This window comes from Gymnodraco acuticeps, unplaced genomic scaffold (assembly GCF_902827175.1).
Source record: "Gymnodraco acuticeps unplaced genomic scaffold, fGymAcu1.1, whole genome shotgun sequence".
Taxonomy (NCBI): domain Eukaryota; kingdom Metazoa; phylum Chordata; class Actinopteri; order Perciformes; family Bathydraconidae; genus Gymnodraco; species Gymnodraco acuticeps.
This window is the reverse complement of record NW_022990737.1, coordinates 9423-23981: the sequence shown is the minus strand read 5'-3', so window position 1 is coordinate 23981 and position 14559 is coordinate 9423. Positions and strand designations below refer to the sequence as shown.

Below are 14559 nucleotides of genomic sequence, written 5' to 3'. Positions count from 1 at the left end.
GTTAAAAAACCAGTGGTGTCGTTAATAAAACATAATAATATCAAACATAATATGACTATTAACTTTATTGTGAAATTAAAACAGAACGGTAAAGGAAAATACAGTTTCAGTCTCTCGATTTGAAGCTTATGCATTGTACCATGAACCTACCTGTAACAGTTGGAAGAGTTGGAAAGGTAATTAATTAATTAATTAATTAAAATGTCGAACTCAGACTTCATTTTCAGGACGTTTCGCCAGGGATTTAGAGCTAGCCTATATTTGTTTAACCACCCGATTTGCAAAACAGGAGAGTGTGTGCACCAGACTGCCTTGATCTATGTATTCATGTCTGTGACACTCCCAGTATCTGCTGCCCACAGCTGTTTTATTAGAAGGAAAACCTCCTTCACTTCATAAAATCTCTGCAGCACCAGGAGGCAGCGGGAGGGTTAACTCAGCCTCTGAGAAGAGGAGCGCGCAGCGCCTTTCACGCACCGCCTTCACTGTGTTTACCTTCAGAATCATTAGAAAGGCTAAGAGCGACCGCAGGCTGATGTGTTTTAACTACACACACACGATTTAAATGCAGACTTCTGTTCCTCCATGTTTCGTTGTTATCGTTTCACTGAGCGGACCCGCCCCTTTTTTTTCAAACGCTCCCTTTTTTGGTCCATCTGCGGCGGTAATAGGTTTTGTGCGCTGTGATGATTCGGCTGTACCTTTAGTAATGAATATTAACTGTTCATTTGATCATTGGTTTTATTATGAAAACGTCGAGACCGGAAATACTGTTTTCAACCTGTAACTTTACATGGAGGATGCCGCATCCCTCAAATCATCTTCGTAATATTTATCAAACTATAGATCCTACATATCAACTGGACGTGGATTCTAAAAGTACAATACACTTCTCGCTAGAAATCTAATCAAAAAGCGTTTTAATGGCCAAACTATCCTACAATTTAGGATTTTACAGAGAGGGTTATTTGTGAATAAACGACTGTAACGTTTGCATTCAACGGGAGCAGGACGTATTAAGCGCTTGAACAAACGACATATTTGGTCGTAATAATTGGTTTTGAACAATCTGCATATTTGGTCGTATGAGTTGGAGGACTTGTTGCAGCATCGAGCGTCGAGGAGGCTCTCTGGAGGAGCTCTAACCGAGGATACACTGATGGTTCCTCCACGGGTCCTCCGCTCGCATCTCCTGTGGGCGGGACTAAGTCTCGAGGATAGGAGTCGAGGAGGGGAAATTTAAGAATTGAGAAGCCTCTTGTGTATTTTCAAATTCTAGCGCACTCGAGCTGGTTTCTCCAAAATTACCTGCCCCACCTTTAATTGACCAAAAAATATGAACAGTTGGAAGATTGAAAATGGGATTATAATTAGGATTATTTGTAGGTAATTGAAAAGTAGAATCATTTAGAAAGATAATAATAATAATACATTATATTTCTATAGCGCTTTTCTTGAAGAGGGGGGGGGGCTTATGGATACAGAGTTGAAGAGGTGGGTTTTGAGGCGGGACTGGAACAGGGTGAGGGACTCAGACTCACGGAGGTCTTGGGGGAGGGAGTTCCAGAGCTTCGGGGCTGCCACAGAGAAGGCTCTATCCCCGAAGCTCCGGAGTTTGGCCTTGGGGATTGAAAGCAAACCGGCTGAGGTGGATCTGAGGGACCGGGGTGGTTGGTAGAGGATGAGGAGGTCAGTGAGGTAGGGGGGGGGGAGGGGCAGATGGTGGAGGGCTTTGTAAGTGAGGACAAGGAGTTTGTAATGGATGCGGTGTGAAACGGGAGCCAGTGGAGTTCTTTGAGGAGCGATGTGATGCCATGATTTGGTGAGGAGTCTGGCGACTGCGTTCTGGACACGCTGGAGTCTATTGAGGGATGTAGTGCTGATGCCGTAGAGGAGTGAGTTGCAATAGTCAAGATGTGACCATTGAAGTTTCTATTTTAGAAAAGCTGACACTGTAGTGCATCGCTGGTTTTAAAAGGGATTTATAAGAGTCATGTTTAAAGATGTGCAATACTTAAAACGTTTATAAAGATCCTCTGAGTGTGTGTCATTAGTTAGCTGATAAAATGTTAGGGATAAATACCTTGACATATTGACTATACAAGAGCTTGAATCAAACAAGCAACCTTGTATTTGAAAGATTAACTCACATAGCAACAGTCGCACCTGGTATATAAGTGGTGTGGCTGAGTACTTTAAAGGGTTCATGAATAGAGGGGACTTGAATGTGAAATAAGAACAAGAAAATAAAAGTCTAAATGCATGAAAAAGCAGCAGAATATTTGAATTGAAAACTTTAGAACTAAAAGCATACGTCACCAATAATGTATAAAATAAGGGAACATGTTGAAGTCAGCATGAAGTCTCCATCAGATGGAAAAGAATAGGCTGAGACAGTCTGTTAAACTCCAGGGACCACGTCATTAGTCTGCTGCTCTAATGATGTCAATTGGAGTTATGACATCATCGTGTTCCATGACACAGGTGTTTATATTTGAGCTAACGATGTGTCCAGAGATCAAAGGTTTCCATGGTGATCAGTGAGAGGAGAGCATCTTCATTGTTCTGAATGAGAGATAAACCTGTTACATGTGAACGTTTTGTTGAAGAACCGTAACAGATATCGGTGAAATTTCAAAGCGTGAAGCATGTCAAGGAACTTGAGCATCTGAAGTGTACTTTGTTGTGTACTTTCGGGTTAATAATGTGGCCTTTTTGGCAGATTAACTAAAGATGTGCGGCTGCTGTGGTGCTGTGGTGGCTGAATTGACAATGGGTTTTAATGGAGACATGTTGAAAGTTTTTGTCACTTCATGACCTCAAGAGGCATTTTGTTTAATTTTTTTTACTTAATTTTTTTTATCTTTCAAGCTACGAGATGTTTTCCTACGTTTGTCATGAAAAATGATGTCTCAGGAATGTAGGGTTTGGGAATTATGGCAGGTTTAAAAGAAAATATGAAGGATCTGCCCTCCAAGCTGTGACATCACACACTCTAAAATCTGAAGAAGGCCTCTTTACCAAGGTCTGAACAATGTTTAATATCTCTAAAAGTACGAATCAGATTTAAAAGTTGTGTTAGACGAATAATGTCAGAAAGATGTGTGACATTTTAAAGTTGGAATGAGGTTTCTGAGTGAAAGTATGATGGAGCAGTTAGCAGTTGAAGAAGGAGCAGTTAGCAGTTGAAGACGCATGCAGATTGTTGAAGTCTGAAAAGTTCTCCATTGACTTCCATGTTAAAAATGGGATGTATTATGGGATGTATCTCTGGAATTATGAATGTTATGAATGATAAAAGTAATAGCCATTGATTCCCGACTGAGCTGAACGTGTTGATGTTTAAACGGAGTTTCTGCGATGTTCAATGTGGGAGAAGAAGCAGCGCAAAATAACCCGGCGGAATAATAAAGAATTGTGTGCGTAGCATAACAGGTAGTTGGCATTCCAACTGAGAGCTGTGATGAAGGCTGTTGTGTTTCTTACAGCATTTTCAAGTATCAAGCTTAATGTACCTACATTTGATTGATTTTGCTTATTTATAACTTAGCATGGGGTAAAATACCCCACCTCAGCCCTTCTTATATTTTTCTGTATGTGGCCCTCGGTGAAAAAAGTTTGGACACCCTGATCTAGAATTAAAAAAATACTTTCATTGTCTTAGTTTATGTTTTAAATGATTATATAAGGTTATAAGCAGTACACTTTCAGGAAAGCAAATTGGTTTGCAGTCAGTCCATCGCATATTATGGATGTTAAACATTCCTATAAATACAATTGTACTATACAAATAAACCAATATCTTTAATTTCGAGGAATATTTAATATTATTATCCTGATGACGTTTGTGATACCCGGAAATAAAGGCGGGGCTATCCCCTGTTTCTCTCCTCCTCCCTGCCAGACACAAACTCAGACAGAGGGACAACATGGATCCGAACACGACCATCCTGCGAGTCAAGAGGAAAAGGGGGACCGACCCCGCAGATGCGCTGCTGCTGGCATGTAAACGTATCCGGCCGGAGACGTCTCAAAGCTCAGGCGAGACGGTACCGGAGCCGAATGAAGCCGAGGTGGAGAACTCTGTCTTCAAACTCGTGGCGACGGTGGCGACACAGGTGAGAGGCCCGCTGCTACTAGCTAACCTAGCGCTGCAGGCTAACGTCAACGCAGCTGCCGGGGAAACCGAATATAAACGTTAATAAGCGTGTCGGTATAAGCGTTCAGACATAGTACATTTATCTAATACAGGACAAATAATTTAAAAAAGCTACAATGTTGGTACTTGCTGGAAAAACAACGCGCCTTGTAGGCTATGCTATTTGTTGGTAGCATGATACACAGTTAAGGCAGCGCTTAGCATTAGCCTTACATCAGACCCAAATTACATTAGCCTCCTCAACCGTTAGCTCACTTTGTTGATGTTAAACGAAGTTGTGACGTATTTACAGGCCTCGAAAAATGACATGACATCAGTCGAAGCTGTCGTAGTAGAATAATCCATTTGAATACACAATGTCAAACATATATCTCATCCATCACATAAGCTAAGTAACACAGGGCTGCCAACATTTGAGTTCAGCTTGGAGTGATTTTTTTTTTTTGGTGAACCGAAAAAAGAAACGTTCATGTGTACAAATGTATTGAACATGTACAAACTAGGGTTTCCCATGAATGTACCGGGCGCTACAGTGGAATACGCACATACACAGACAGTGTACCCGCGACTCTTACAATGAAGGCTCGATAATCAGCTCTCACAGCATATACAATGGCATATAGGTAGGTGTAAGCAGAGGTGCTGTTTTATAAGTGGGGCGAGGTCCTTACCTCCGGGGGCATGCTCCCCTGGGAAGATTTCTTTTTTAAATATTGAAGTTAAAAGCATCAATCTGGTGCATTTTGAGAGCAAAATTAATTGAAGGATACATCTCTCAACACCCATATGAAACAGAACTGTAAACAGATTCTTTTTCTTTATGGATATTTTACAAATCACTCTCCTTTTAAACTGTATTCTTGTTTTACGGTCATATAGTATTTCATAACTGTTTTTCATTTATTCTCATAAATGGTGACCAAACCGTTTGAGACCCACTGAGATAACTAGACTAAAGTGAACTAAACACAGAGTCCCTTACCTCACTGAGCTGTAGTTCTCTCAGTCTGACAGGACAGAGCTCTCCCTCTCCTTGTTTTAGAAACGGCTTCTAATATCCGTTAGCGCAGCTAGCTAACCAGATGCTAACAACAACAATGCAAATAGTGAGTTTGGTAGAAATACACTGTATAATAGTAAAGTTATTTAAGATGATGCCAGTTATTGAAGATTTACATTATAAATATTCCCCAAAATTATTTAAAAGCATATTCTTCAAAACTCTCTGCTGTAGTATGACACACAGGAGACTATTGATGTGTGTGGTGAGTTTGGTAGCAATATACTGTAATAGTGATTGAATATTATGATTTGATTGTAGTTCGTTACCAACCTTACCACGGTACTTAAGAGACGTCATTTGTGTCTGAATAACGTTGTGTTCATGAGTTATTGATCCGTGAAATCCAAATCTCCCAATATCGTTCCAACTTTACTGAACTAAGCCAGAAGACCGTCTCATTTCGTAGACCGCTCGGTTTGCTGTTCCTTCACTTTATTTTTACATTTATATACATTTATTTTGGACGAAAACTTAGCGCGAGGAAAGGCATGTGAGTGCGTGAGATATGGGTTAATTGCGTGACTCTCACGCTCAATGCGTGAGTGTTGGCAGCCCTGAGTAACATTAGCTTAATTGGTAAACATATTTTGGTATATTACAAGGTCTGCAAGTATTACAAGTGAAGTTAATTTCTGCTTTTTACTTGTATAGCAACATGCTAACTGGTCAGTGTGGTTCTGCTCACTGACATTTTGAGAAAGTGTGTGTTCTTGGTGTTGTAGTGAGGATTGAGTTTGGTGAAATGTGTTGATACCTGCCATTTCCTTAAACTTCTAGGCAGGAAAATCACATTTCTTTGTATTTCCGGGTTTAATATCTGTAAATTCTCACCTTTTGTCCTCTTCACCAGGATGCTCCGGTGCAGACACAGGTGCGACAGGCTTTGGCTCGGCCCCGCATGGCCCATGCTCTGCGGCCCTCAGCTGCCAGTACACAGCGGATACTGGGGGACCTGCGGAGCACGAAGTGGAGCACCCGGAGGGAGGAACGCTACAGGATACTCTCCAGCCACCGCACAGGGCTGCCGGCCCCAGCAGAGGAGCAAGCACCCCTGACAGAAGCTTCAGAGGGCGGAGAGGATTCTGGGAAAGAGCAGGACAAATGTCTGGGTCTTGGTGCCATCCAGGTGGTCGACCTCCTTCATGAGGATGACGAGAACCAGGACAAATCTTCAGGCAAGGTGAGTTGAACTGTATTTTAGCTGACAACAAAGCTTAAAGTGGACCTATCATGTTATATTTGAAACATATATTGTAGGGCCATACCTATATAAAACATGTCAGTGAAGTTTTTTTTTAAAATACCAAACAGATCATGCATTTTAGCCATGCATCATTTCGCTCTATTTGCTCTTTTCCAGCCCTGTTTTTGCAAGGGCTGATTCTGCTTTTGTGGCAGACTACAGCGCCACTTACAGGCCTGGCATATGTACTACAGTGTCTCCAGCGCTTTCGAGCGGTCTCTCATTCCCCTGATAGGTGGAGAGTTGCCCATATAGGCGGAGCACCCCTTTTCTGACGTCAGAAAAATTCAAATAATAATCAGATCCGTTGCAGCCCCGTTTTTAGAGATTTGGGTACGGAGGAAAAGAGAGAGGGTTGTGTTTTCTGACACTTGGTGAGTTCCCTGACACACCGGGGACACATATTCATGTATAAAAAGACGTACAAAAGTGCATTTTGCATGATAGGTCCCCTTTAAATAAATAATTAAACACAAAAGAAAACCTCTGACATTACAAAATATATAGTAGGGCTGCCAGTGTGCGAAAAAGTACACGTCCCACCGTCTGGGACGTGTTATTTACAATATCGGACAAGTAGATCTGTCAATTGACTTGTCCGGCGGACAAGTGACGTTTATTGACAAATTATTGATAAATTCAGTTTACAAAAGGCAGAACTCATTCGCAAATTGTACGTGTCCGCCATTGTTCGTTTAGAAGTGTTAGTTTCGGTTCTGCTTGTCGATTCCTAAGGAAATGCATCTCGCCGCTTTCTGTACAGTTAGACGGGGGCGGGGCGGGAAGTGTAGCACAGTGGCAGGGTTGGGAAGCAAAACTCGGTTCCGAGTAGGAACAAATAACAATTGTCCGGTCCTGGGATTAATAAGAGTTGTGAGGACAGGAGGCGAGGCCGAGTCCCGCGGACTGCAGCTCTCTCTCTGCTCCGTATCAGCTGATCGCTGCACGGTGCAGCTCAGCCTCTCTCTCTCTCTCTCTCTCTCTCTCTCTCTCTCTCTCTCTCTCTCTCTCACAGCGGATCCGCTGCCCGTTTAACAGCCTCATCTTTGTCAAACTTTCTTATGTTCTTTCTCTAACACGTAATGAAGGTTATTAAGCGTTTTAGCTCCTGTGTTGTTAATATTCACCGCCATTTCCTTTATGAAGTAAAGCAGCCTCCCTGTCTGTGTCCTCGCGCTGTCCTCACATCCCCGGACCCCCAGACTCGGAGGAGCACAGGGATGTCAGTATTGTTTATGAAGCAGGGTATAGAAAGTACATTATTGAAATGAAAATACTATTTATTTACTTTTACAAACAGTGAGCAGCTGCAGCATATGTATTGCAGGACATGTGTAAGCGTGCAAGCATCTTTGAGTTGTAGAAAAGCGCTAGGCCTATAGGCTATACAATTTTATAATGTATTATTATTAGGTTATGTCCTATGTGTTGGACTTGTGTGGTTGGACTGTGACTCACAGGCAGGTTGCAGTGTAACATCAGAGGAGACTGGGCCAATTGTACATTCTCAAACTGCACCACTGAGAACCAACTAAACAATGCAGAGATTAATTGTGTTCAATAACTGTAAGAAATTCAACAGTATGAAGTGATTTGTAAATAGGAATACAGATTTGACTTAATGTTTTCATAAATATATTTTTCTCCCAGTTTGACTTATTTTTACCCTCTCAAAGAACCGAAAATAACCGGAATCCAGAACCAGAATCGTTAAAATCCAAACGATACCCAACCCTATGTGTGATGCAGTAAAATCTTACCGCTCACTTACGTTAGCGGCGTCGTAAAAACCGTGGGAAAATGTAAAATACGATGACGAAGAAGAAGATTCCAGTAGCCTCAATTTTTGTCCATTCTGGACAAGTGAAAAATGTATTCGGACAAGTAAATTGCCAAACTCACTTGTCCATGGACAAGTACTCTCTAAAAACTTTTTCTCACACTGGCTGCACGATATTGAAAAAAAACTGACATTGCGGTTTTTTTGTTCCCCTGCGATATATATTGCGGTTTTTTTTAACCTGTTAAGCCCCAAGGTCCCGGCGGGTACTTTACTTTTTTTTTCACGACACTGTGTCTCAGGTAGTGTTGTCACGATACCAACATTTTGGTTTCGATACCGATACCAAGTCAAGAATTGCGATTCCGATTATTTTTCGATACTTTTCTAAAAAAAAAGGGAAACAGTCTTAAATGTAATTATTGTGCTTTATTTCACACCAGAACCATAACCATAACACAAACATTTAAACATGAGAACAATAAACAAAATAAATGACAAAAATTCGTATTAAATAAAATTAAGCATCATCTCAAACAACTTTGTTGTTTTATAAAATATAATTTTTTTTATATTTTATTAACATGTAATAGTACAGTAATATAAATAATTATTGACAAAATGTATATTGCAGATGTTAGCCATATTAGACAGTTATCATTGCCATTAATTGCCTCGTCAAACTACGAAAACGTTCGTTTGTCACAAAATAAATTACACTTGTTTGAGTTAGATTTGAGGGATTGAGCATGATGTGTTGGCTCCCTTGGTTTGCAGGGATCTAAAACATGTCTCACAGACAGGCCTCGTGGTGTCCGTAGGCTTGCCCTCACTGTCAGAGATATAGCTCAAATACTTCCAAATTTCGCTTCTGGCGTCTTTTTTGTCAACAAGCCGAGGCGCAGCGGCAGTTGCACTCCCACTTGCAGCCATGCTTCTAGTTTTCTCACATGCTCTGGCAGCTAGCGCGTGCACGAGAGAGGGGAGGGACTTAGTTCGTGCTTGAGAGGGGCGGGACTGCAGGCACGGCTGCAGTGCAGGGAGTGGAAGCAGAGCGCTGAACACACACGGCTCTTATTAAAACGGCGCTTTCTCACCGGAGTACTTTTCCCCATCATTCTTAAAGTACCGATACTAATGAAACGGAGGAATCGTACCGTTTTTAACGGCAGGGTATCGCGGTACCTTTCAAGTATCGGTACACCGTGCAACACTAGTCTCAGGGGATCTTAATATTTAAGAACCTATTAATGTGTTATACCAGATTAACGGAAATAATCTCAGGTAACTGACGATACAAACCATTTTTACCAAAACTCAAGTCTCATAAGAAGCATCTAAATGACCCCTGAGCGAAAAATGCCAACGGACTTTGGCACAGAACTCAAGATAAAAGTACCCTTATTACTTATCGTAGCTTCACATACAAGATATCCGATTAAAGCTGAGGTTTCACAGATTATTTAGGTATATAGTATCATCACTGAGTGATCTGAACTCGAGACAGGGGAAGCAAACACAGACATCACAACACGTACCTTTACGGAGCTTCTAGGGAGATCGTCTCACCGTAGCTGTCAATCTGATCAAAAGACGTGTTCAATGGAATTAAAACGCGGCTGAATCGGTTAATCCATAGGTTTTTAACGTCTCTGTATACACAAATTATTTCATTCATAATCCATTATTTCATTTTTATGTAAAAATCGCAGAGCAAAAGTTAGCTGCTAATGGTAGCCACCAGAGTGGCTGCTGCTTCCGGTCTTGGCTATGCGGCAGTCTAACACACACACACATTACCAAATAAGGAGTGAGAGTGACGCGTAGCCAAAACCGGAAGCTGCATACACTCTGGTGGCTACCATTAGCAGCTAACTTTTGTGCTCCGATTTTTACATAAAAATTGAATTATGGATTATAAACAATTGCTTCAAAGCCACAGATACATTATCAACCTATGGATCAACCGATTCAGCCGCGTTTTTTCTCGTTTTAATGCCATTGAACACGTCTTTTGATCAGATTGACAGCTACGGTGAGACGATCTCCCCTAGAAGCTCTGTAAAAGGTACGTGTTGTGATGTCTGTGTTTGCTTCCCCTGTCACGAGATCGGATCGCTTAGATACTATACTTAAATAATCTGTGGAGTCTCAGCTTTAATCGGATATATTGTATGTGCAGTTTCGATAAGTAATAAGGGTATCTTTATTTTGAATTCTGTGCTAAAGTGCGTTAGCATTCTTTCTTTTTTTTAATGAATCAAACCGCACGTCCCTGCGGTGTGAATATCTCGCATGCGCATATCGCGGTTATCGCCATGACACGGTATATCGTTCAGCCCTAATATATATATATATATTCACACTAGGGCTGTCCTCAAATGTTTTTTTTTCACGAAACTGTGTCTCAGCTTCCAAAAGCTGATGCCTGGAAACCACTTTTAAAAGTTAGCGTTGAGCCCTGGCTATATAGCTGAGATTCCACAGCAATGGGTACATGCTCATGTGAGGCCATTGGGCCCAATTAATTGAATTGAATCATAATTCAACATGCCAGCACTTGAATAGACCTCACTGAAATAAATAAGTCCTAAGAGTTGTAAAAGGTGCAAAATAGCCGAATCCAATCTTCCCTCCATTGTACTCCATTTTATTAATGTCAATAATCCAGGATAAGATGCCCATCAACAGTGAAAGTTCATAACAAAAATCTTCAATACATTTTCCAAGTCAATTTCTTAAACCAGAATAAACAGTAAATATTTAGCAACTTATTAAATGAAATACTGTTTGAGGATCAAGAATAGATGTGTGTTTTTGTGACACATGGTAACAAGAAAATCCTTCAATTGCATAAAGTACTAACTGCCTTCGTTCATCTGTTAGTTTATCCTTCAAATAATTAGTTGACGATGCTAACATTGACGACCTGTGTAGTGATTTCTGTTGTCTCTTTGTATTTCTAAAGACCCTGTCCTCAGACCCAGAGGCGATCCTGTGTAACAACACCAAGATGCTGCGGGAGCGCCTGAGCATCGCTGAAGATAAAGTGGGGGGGGAGCACCGCGAGCAGGAGGACGACTACGTGTACGACCTGTACTACCAGGAAACGGTGACGGCAGGGTGGATCCAGGACATCCTGTCCGTCAGGGCCTACGCCGACGAGGGAGAACTGGTGTGTGTGGATGGATGGACGGACAGATGAATGAGTGCTGAACTCGCAGTGAGTGAATGAAGACATGGGTGAAGTAGAGAGTAGACATGGTGAGGCTTCACACCTGCTATCAAACTGTTATGTGGAGAATCAGGAGGGTCAGCTGACCGTCTCTGCCTACCCTGCATTCAGCTTACATGCAACTTGCTCTATCAAAATCAGTCACATTCTTCCTGAAATCATACATTGAAGGTAATGAGCTGACACCTCTCTCCAAAGTGACTTGCATACACTTTAAAGCTGTACAGCCTCTAAGAGCCATTTGGGGTTACGTATCTTGCCCAAGGACACTTCATGGTGGCGGCTGGAGATGGGGTTGAACCTGTGATCTGATTGGTATGACCGGAAAATAGGATTTACTTAAGAAAAAATATGTACATTTTTGTTTTTGTTTTCCAAAATCCAAGCAAAGTATGTCGCATAATCTGATGTCAGAACAAACCATTGAGGAGAAAGGCCTTGAAATGATTAACCAGAGCTTTTGAAAGAGTGGGCTCCAGGCTTAGTACTTCCCTCTAAACATGACCACAGTTTGTTTAGTTATGATTCTGAATTCTTTGTTGGTCTATAACAAACTGGTTAGCAGGCTGTCCCTTTCCATTATGTTGAAAAGTCTTATTGTTCACATCCATTATATTGATCTAGTTTGTTTGTTGTTTACTGAAATGATTGAAGGCCGCTAGTAAGAAAGTTGGTGGGCTGCAAACATATTTTCATTGTCTGATAATGTCGATAACAGTTAAATATTCTCGTTTAAAATCAACCAACAAAAATCTCTTTCTCGGGATGAGTGCTTTTGATAGGGCGGGTCACATGTTTGCTGCAGCGAAATGCTACTTTAGGCCAGTCTGTACCTTTTGGGAAAGCTGCTGGTCCACACGTTGCTGTTCTCATAAGGGACCAGCATATGGCAGAAACTGCATGCACCTCAATATTCATAAAGCCTTCAGAAAGAAGCGTGCTCAACTGTAGGTGACGAGACCTGCATTCTCAATTGGCCCAACACATTAGCAGGATCGTTTTTACAAAAGTTTCTTTACGTTTCTTAGAATACTAATTACAAAGAGACTGTCCAAAATTGTTAATTTAGTTGAATGGCTAATTCAATGAATTTGTTTATCTTTTTAATGTTATTATTATTATTACACATTTTGGACAATATAACCAAAAGTGAGAGCATTGTCTTGCTTAATTAGTTTAAAATATTTGTTAAGTCCATATTATAAATATTATTATTATTATTATTACACACACTTTAGTAAGGAGAAAAAAGCCAATAGTGAGTAGACTTTGTATAAACTGCTTGTTGTTATCGCAGGTTCCTGACCAAGTGGTGCATGAAGAGGAGGTGTATGAAGATGAGGATGATGAGAACGAGGAAGGCAACTGGAGGAACGACTACCCCGATGAGGGCAGTGATGCAGACAGCGACCGGGAGGAGCGCTATGGCGGTACGGAGTTCTGCAGTCATTAATGTGTCGGTTATCACGGGCTCTTTCTTACCGCTTCATGACCAAAGCCCTCATTTCCTTTTTCTAAATGGTTGTCTGATCTGGTATCAAAGTAAATCAACATCACAGTGAGAGGATACCACAACAGTCATTGTTCTGTAACTTTAGTGAATTAGTATATCTTTGTATTATGTAGAATTCCCAGTAATAAGAAACGACTGCCCCACGCCAGGCGTTTAGGAGTTTCTTTCTCTTTTGTTTTTGAAGATAATGTCAATGAGGCCCTGTTGAAAAAGATTGTGTTTGGTTACACTCTGATCTTTTAGTTTGAAAAGCCCCTCCCTTGTTAACTCACCTGAGCAGTTACTTATCAAAGATATGTGCCAACCTTTGTTGGTTTAGCTTGACCTTTGAAACCCAAGTGTTGTGGCTTGTTACATCCGATCCTTGTCTAATGTGTGCAGGTTACGCGGAGGATGAGCACTCGTACAGCCGGAGGAGCTGGGGGCTCTACCAGAGGGAGGTGGCGCAGGAGCTGCGGGGTGAAGATGACAACGAGGATGATGATGGAGACAAATATAACTCCGATTGATCTAACCCGCACCTGTCTGTGGATCTTCCCAACGCCCTCTCCACAAATATCACCAAACTCCAGACCTCTGTAGTTGAGAGTGGGGGCGAACACACTTTAAAGAAACCAGGACATAGGTATTAACGTGTAGCACCAACCAGGTTTCAATTGGCTGGAAACCTCCTCATAACTTAACAAAAAGTACATTTCATATGCAAATGCCAAAAAGCTCCCACAATGGAGTCATTCAGATCTATACATATATCTCAAGTATTCTTCATGGGACCCCCCCCCCCCCCCCTCTCTCCTACACAGAGGGTGGAGCAGTGTGCGTTATTTCCTGGAGGATCCAGAGTGTCTTTCTCTTCTTTTTTTAACTGGTGGAGTGAACTTGTGTGTGGGTGTTTGTCCAATGTGGATGTGTGTTAAACTGTTGCACATTAGTGTGATATGCCTTGTATGCTTTGTGCTGTTAACACTGTGTAAGTGAGGCGTGACGGGCTGCGCGTGGTTGCAGTTTAGGGTGCAGCGTTCTGTGCATGGTAGTGTGTGTAGGTATAACTGTGTTAGAATTTTCTGCATAATGTGAAAGCGTGACGCATATGTTTTGTTGTGGGTGTGTGAGATGGTTCAGAAATTCCCCTTGAAGCTCAGATTGCTTGGATGCTTGTTGAATTTAATTTTTTTGTAAATATGTAGATGTGTATAAAAAGAAAGCTTTGAAATAAACTTTAAACATCTCAGTGTACATTTTTCCTACATGAAAAAAAAACACAATTCAAACCTTTTTAAAAGATCAAAATCCAAAGAAAGTATGCAATCCGATAATCTGCTACATTTTGTTTCAATAAAATGACATCTTCCCAGCATGCTCAGCGTGGAGGTGCTGATCTGAGCGGTTTGGTCTCACTTTCCTGATGCAGAGATGCTGTTTTCGTTTTAGAACCAATTTATATTTACTTAAAGGTGGGGCATGTAATTTATTTCAGAAACAGTTTTTGTTATTTTCCATGGAATGCTCTTAACATCCCGATAGCAATGAATACATTTTAAGAAATAAAAATGCATCTGTGGAAGC

General features: G+C 41.3%; 1 protein-coding gene across 1 annotated transcript; it reads left to right on the top strand.

Annotated features, from left to right (window-relative positions):
• The first annotated feature begins 3891 nt into the window (after positions 1 to 3891).
• slc7a6os (solute carrier family 7 member 6 opposite strand) lies at positions 3892 to 14350 on the top strand. Its single transcript, XM_034231902.1, has 5 exons — positions 3892 to 4118; positions 6073 to 6402; positions 11214 to 11420; positions 12778 to 12910; positions 13375 to 14350. The coding sequence occupies exons 1-5, from the start codon at positions 3930 to 3932 to the stop codon at positions 13500 to 13502; spliced, it is 987 nt and encodes a 328-aa protein (XP_034087793.1). The 5' UTR covers positions 3892 to 3929; the 3' UTR covers positions 13503 to 14350.
• Positions 14351 to 14559: the final 209 nt, after the last annotated feature.

Bases quoted from the DNA above. Each gene is read 5' to 3' on its own strand.
- slc7a6os (XM_034231902.1), top strand. From the start codon at position 3,930: ATGGATCCGAACACGACCATCCTGCGAGTCAAGAGGAAAAGGGGGACC. The intron at 4,119-6,072 runs GTGAGAGGCCCG...CCTCTTCACCAG, and splicing joins TGGCGACGGTGGCGACACAG to GATGCTCCGGTGCAGACACA. The intron at 6,403-11,213 runs GTGAGTTGAACT...GTATTTCTAAAG, and splicing joins AGGACAAATCTTCAGGCAAG to ACCCTGTCCTCAGACCCAGA.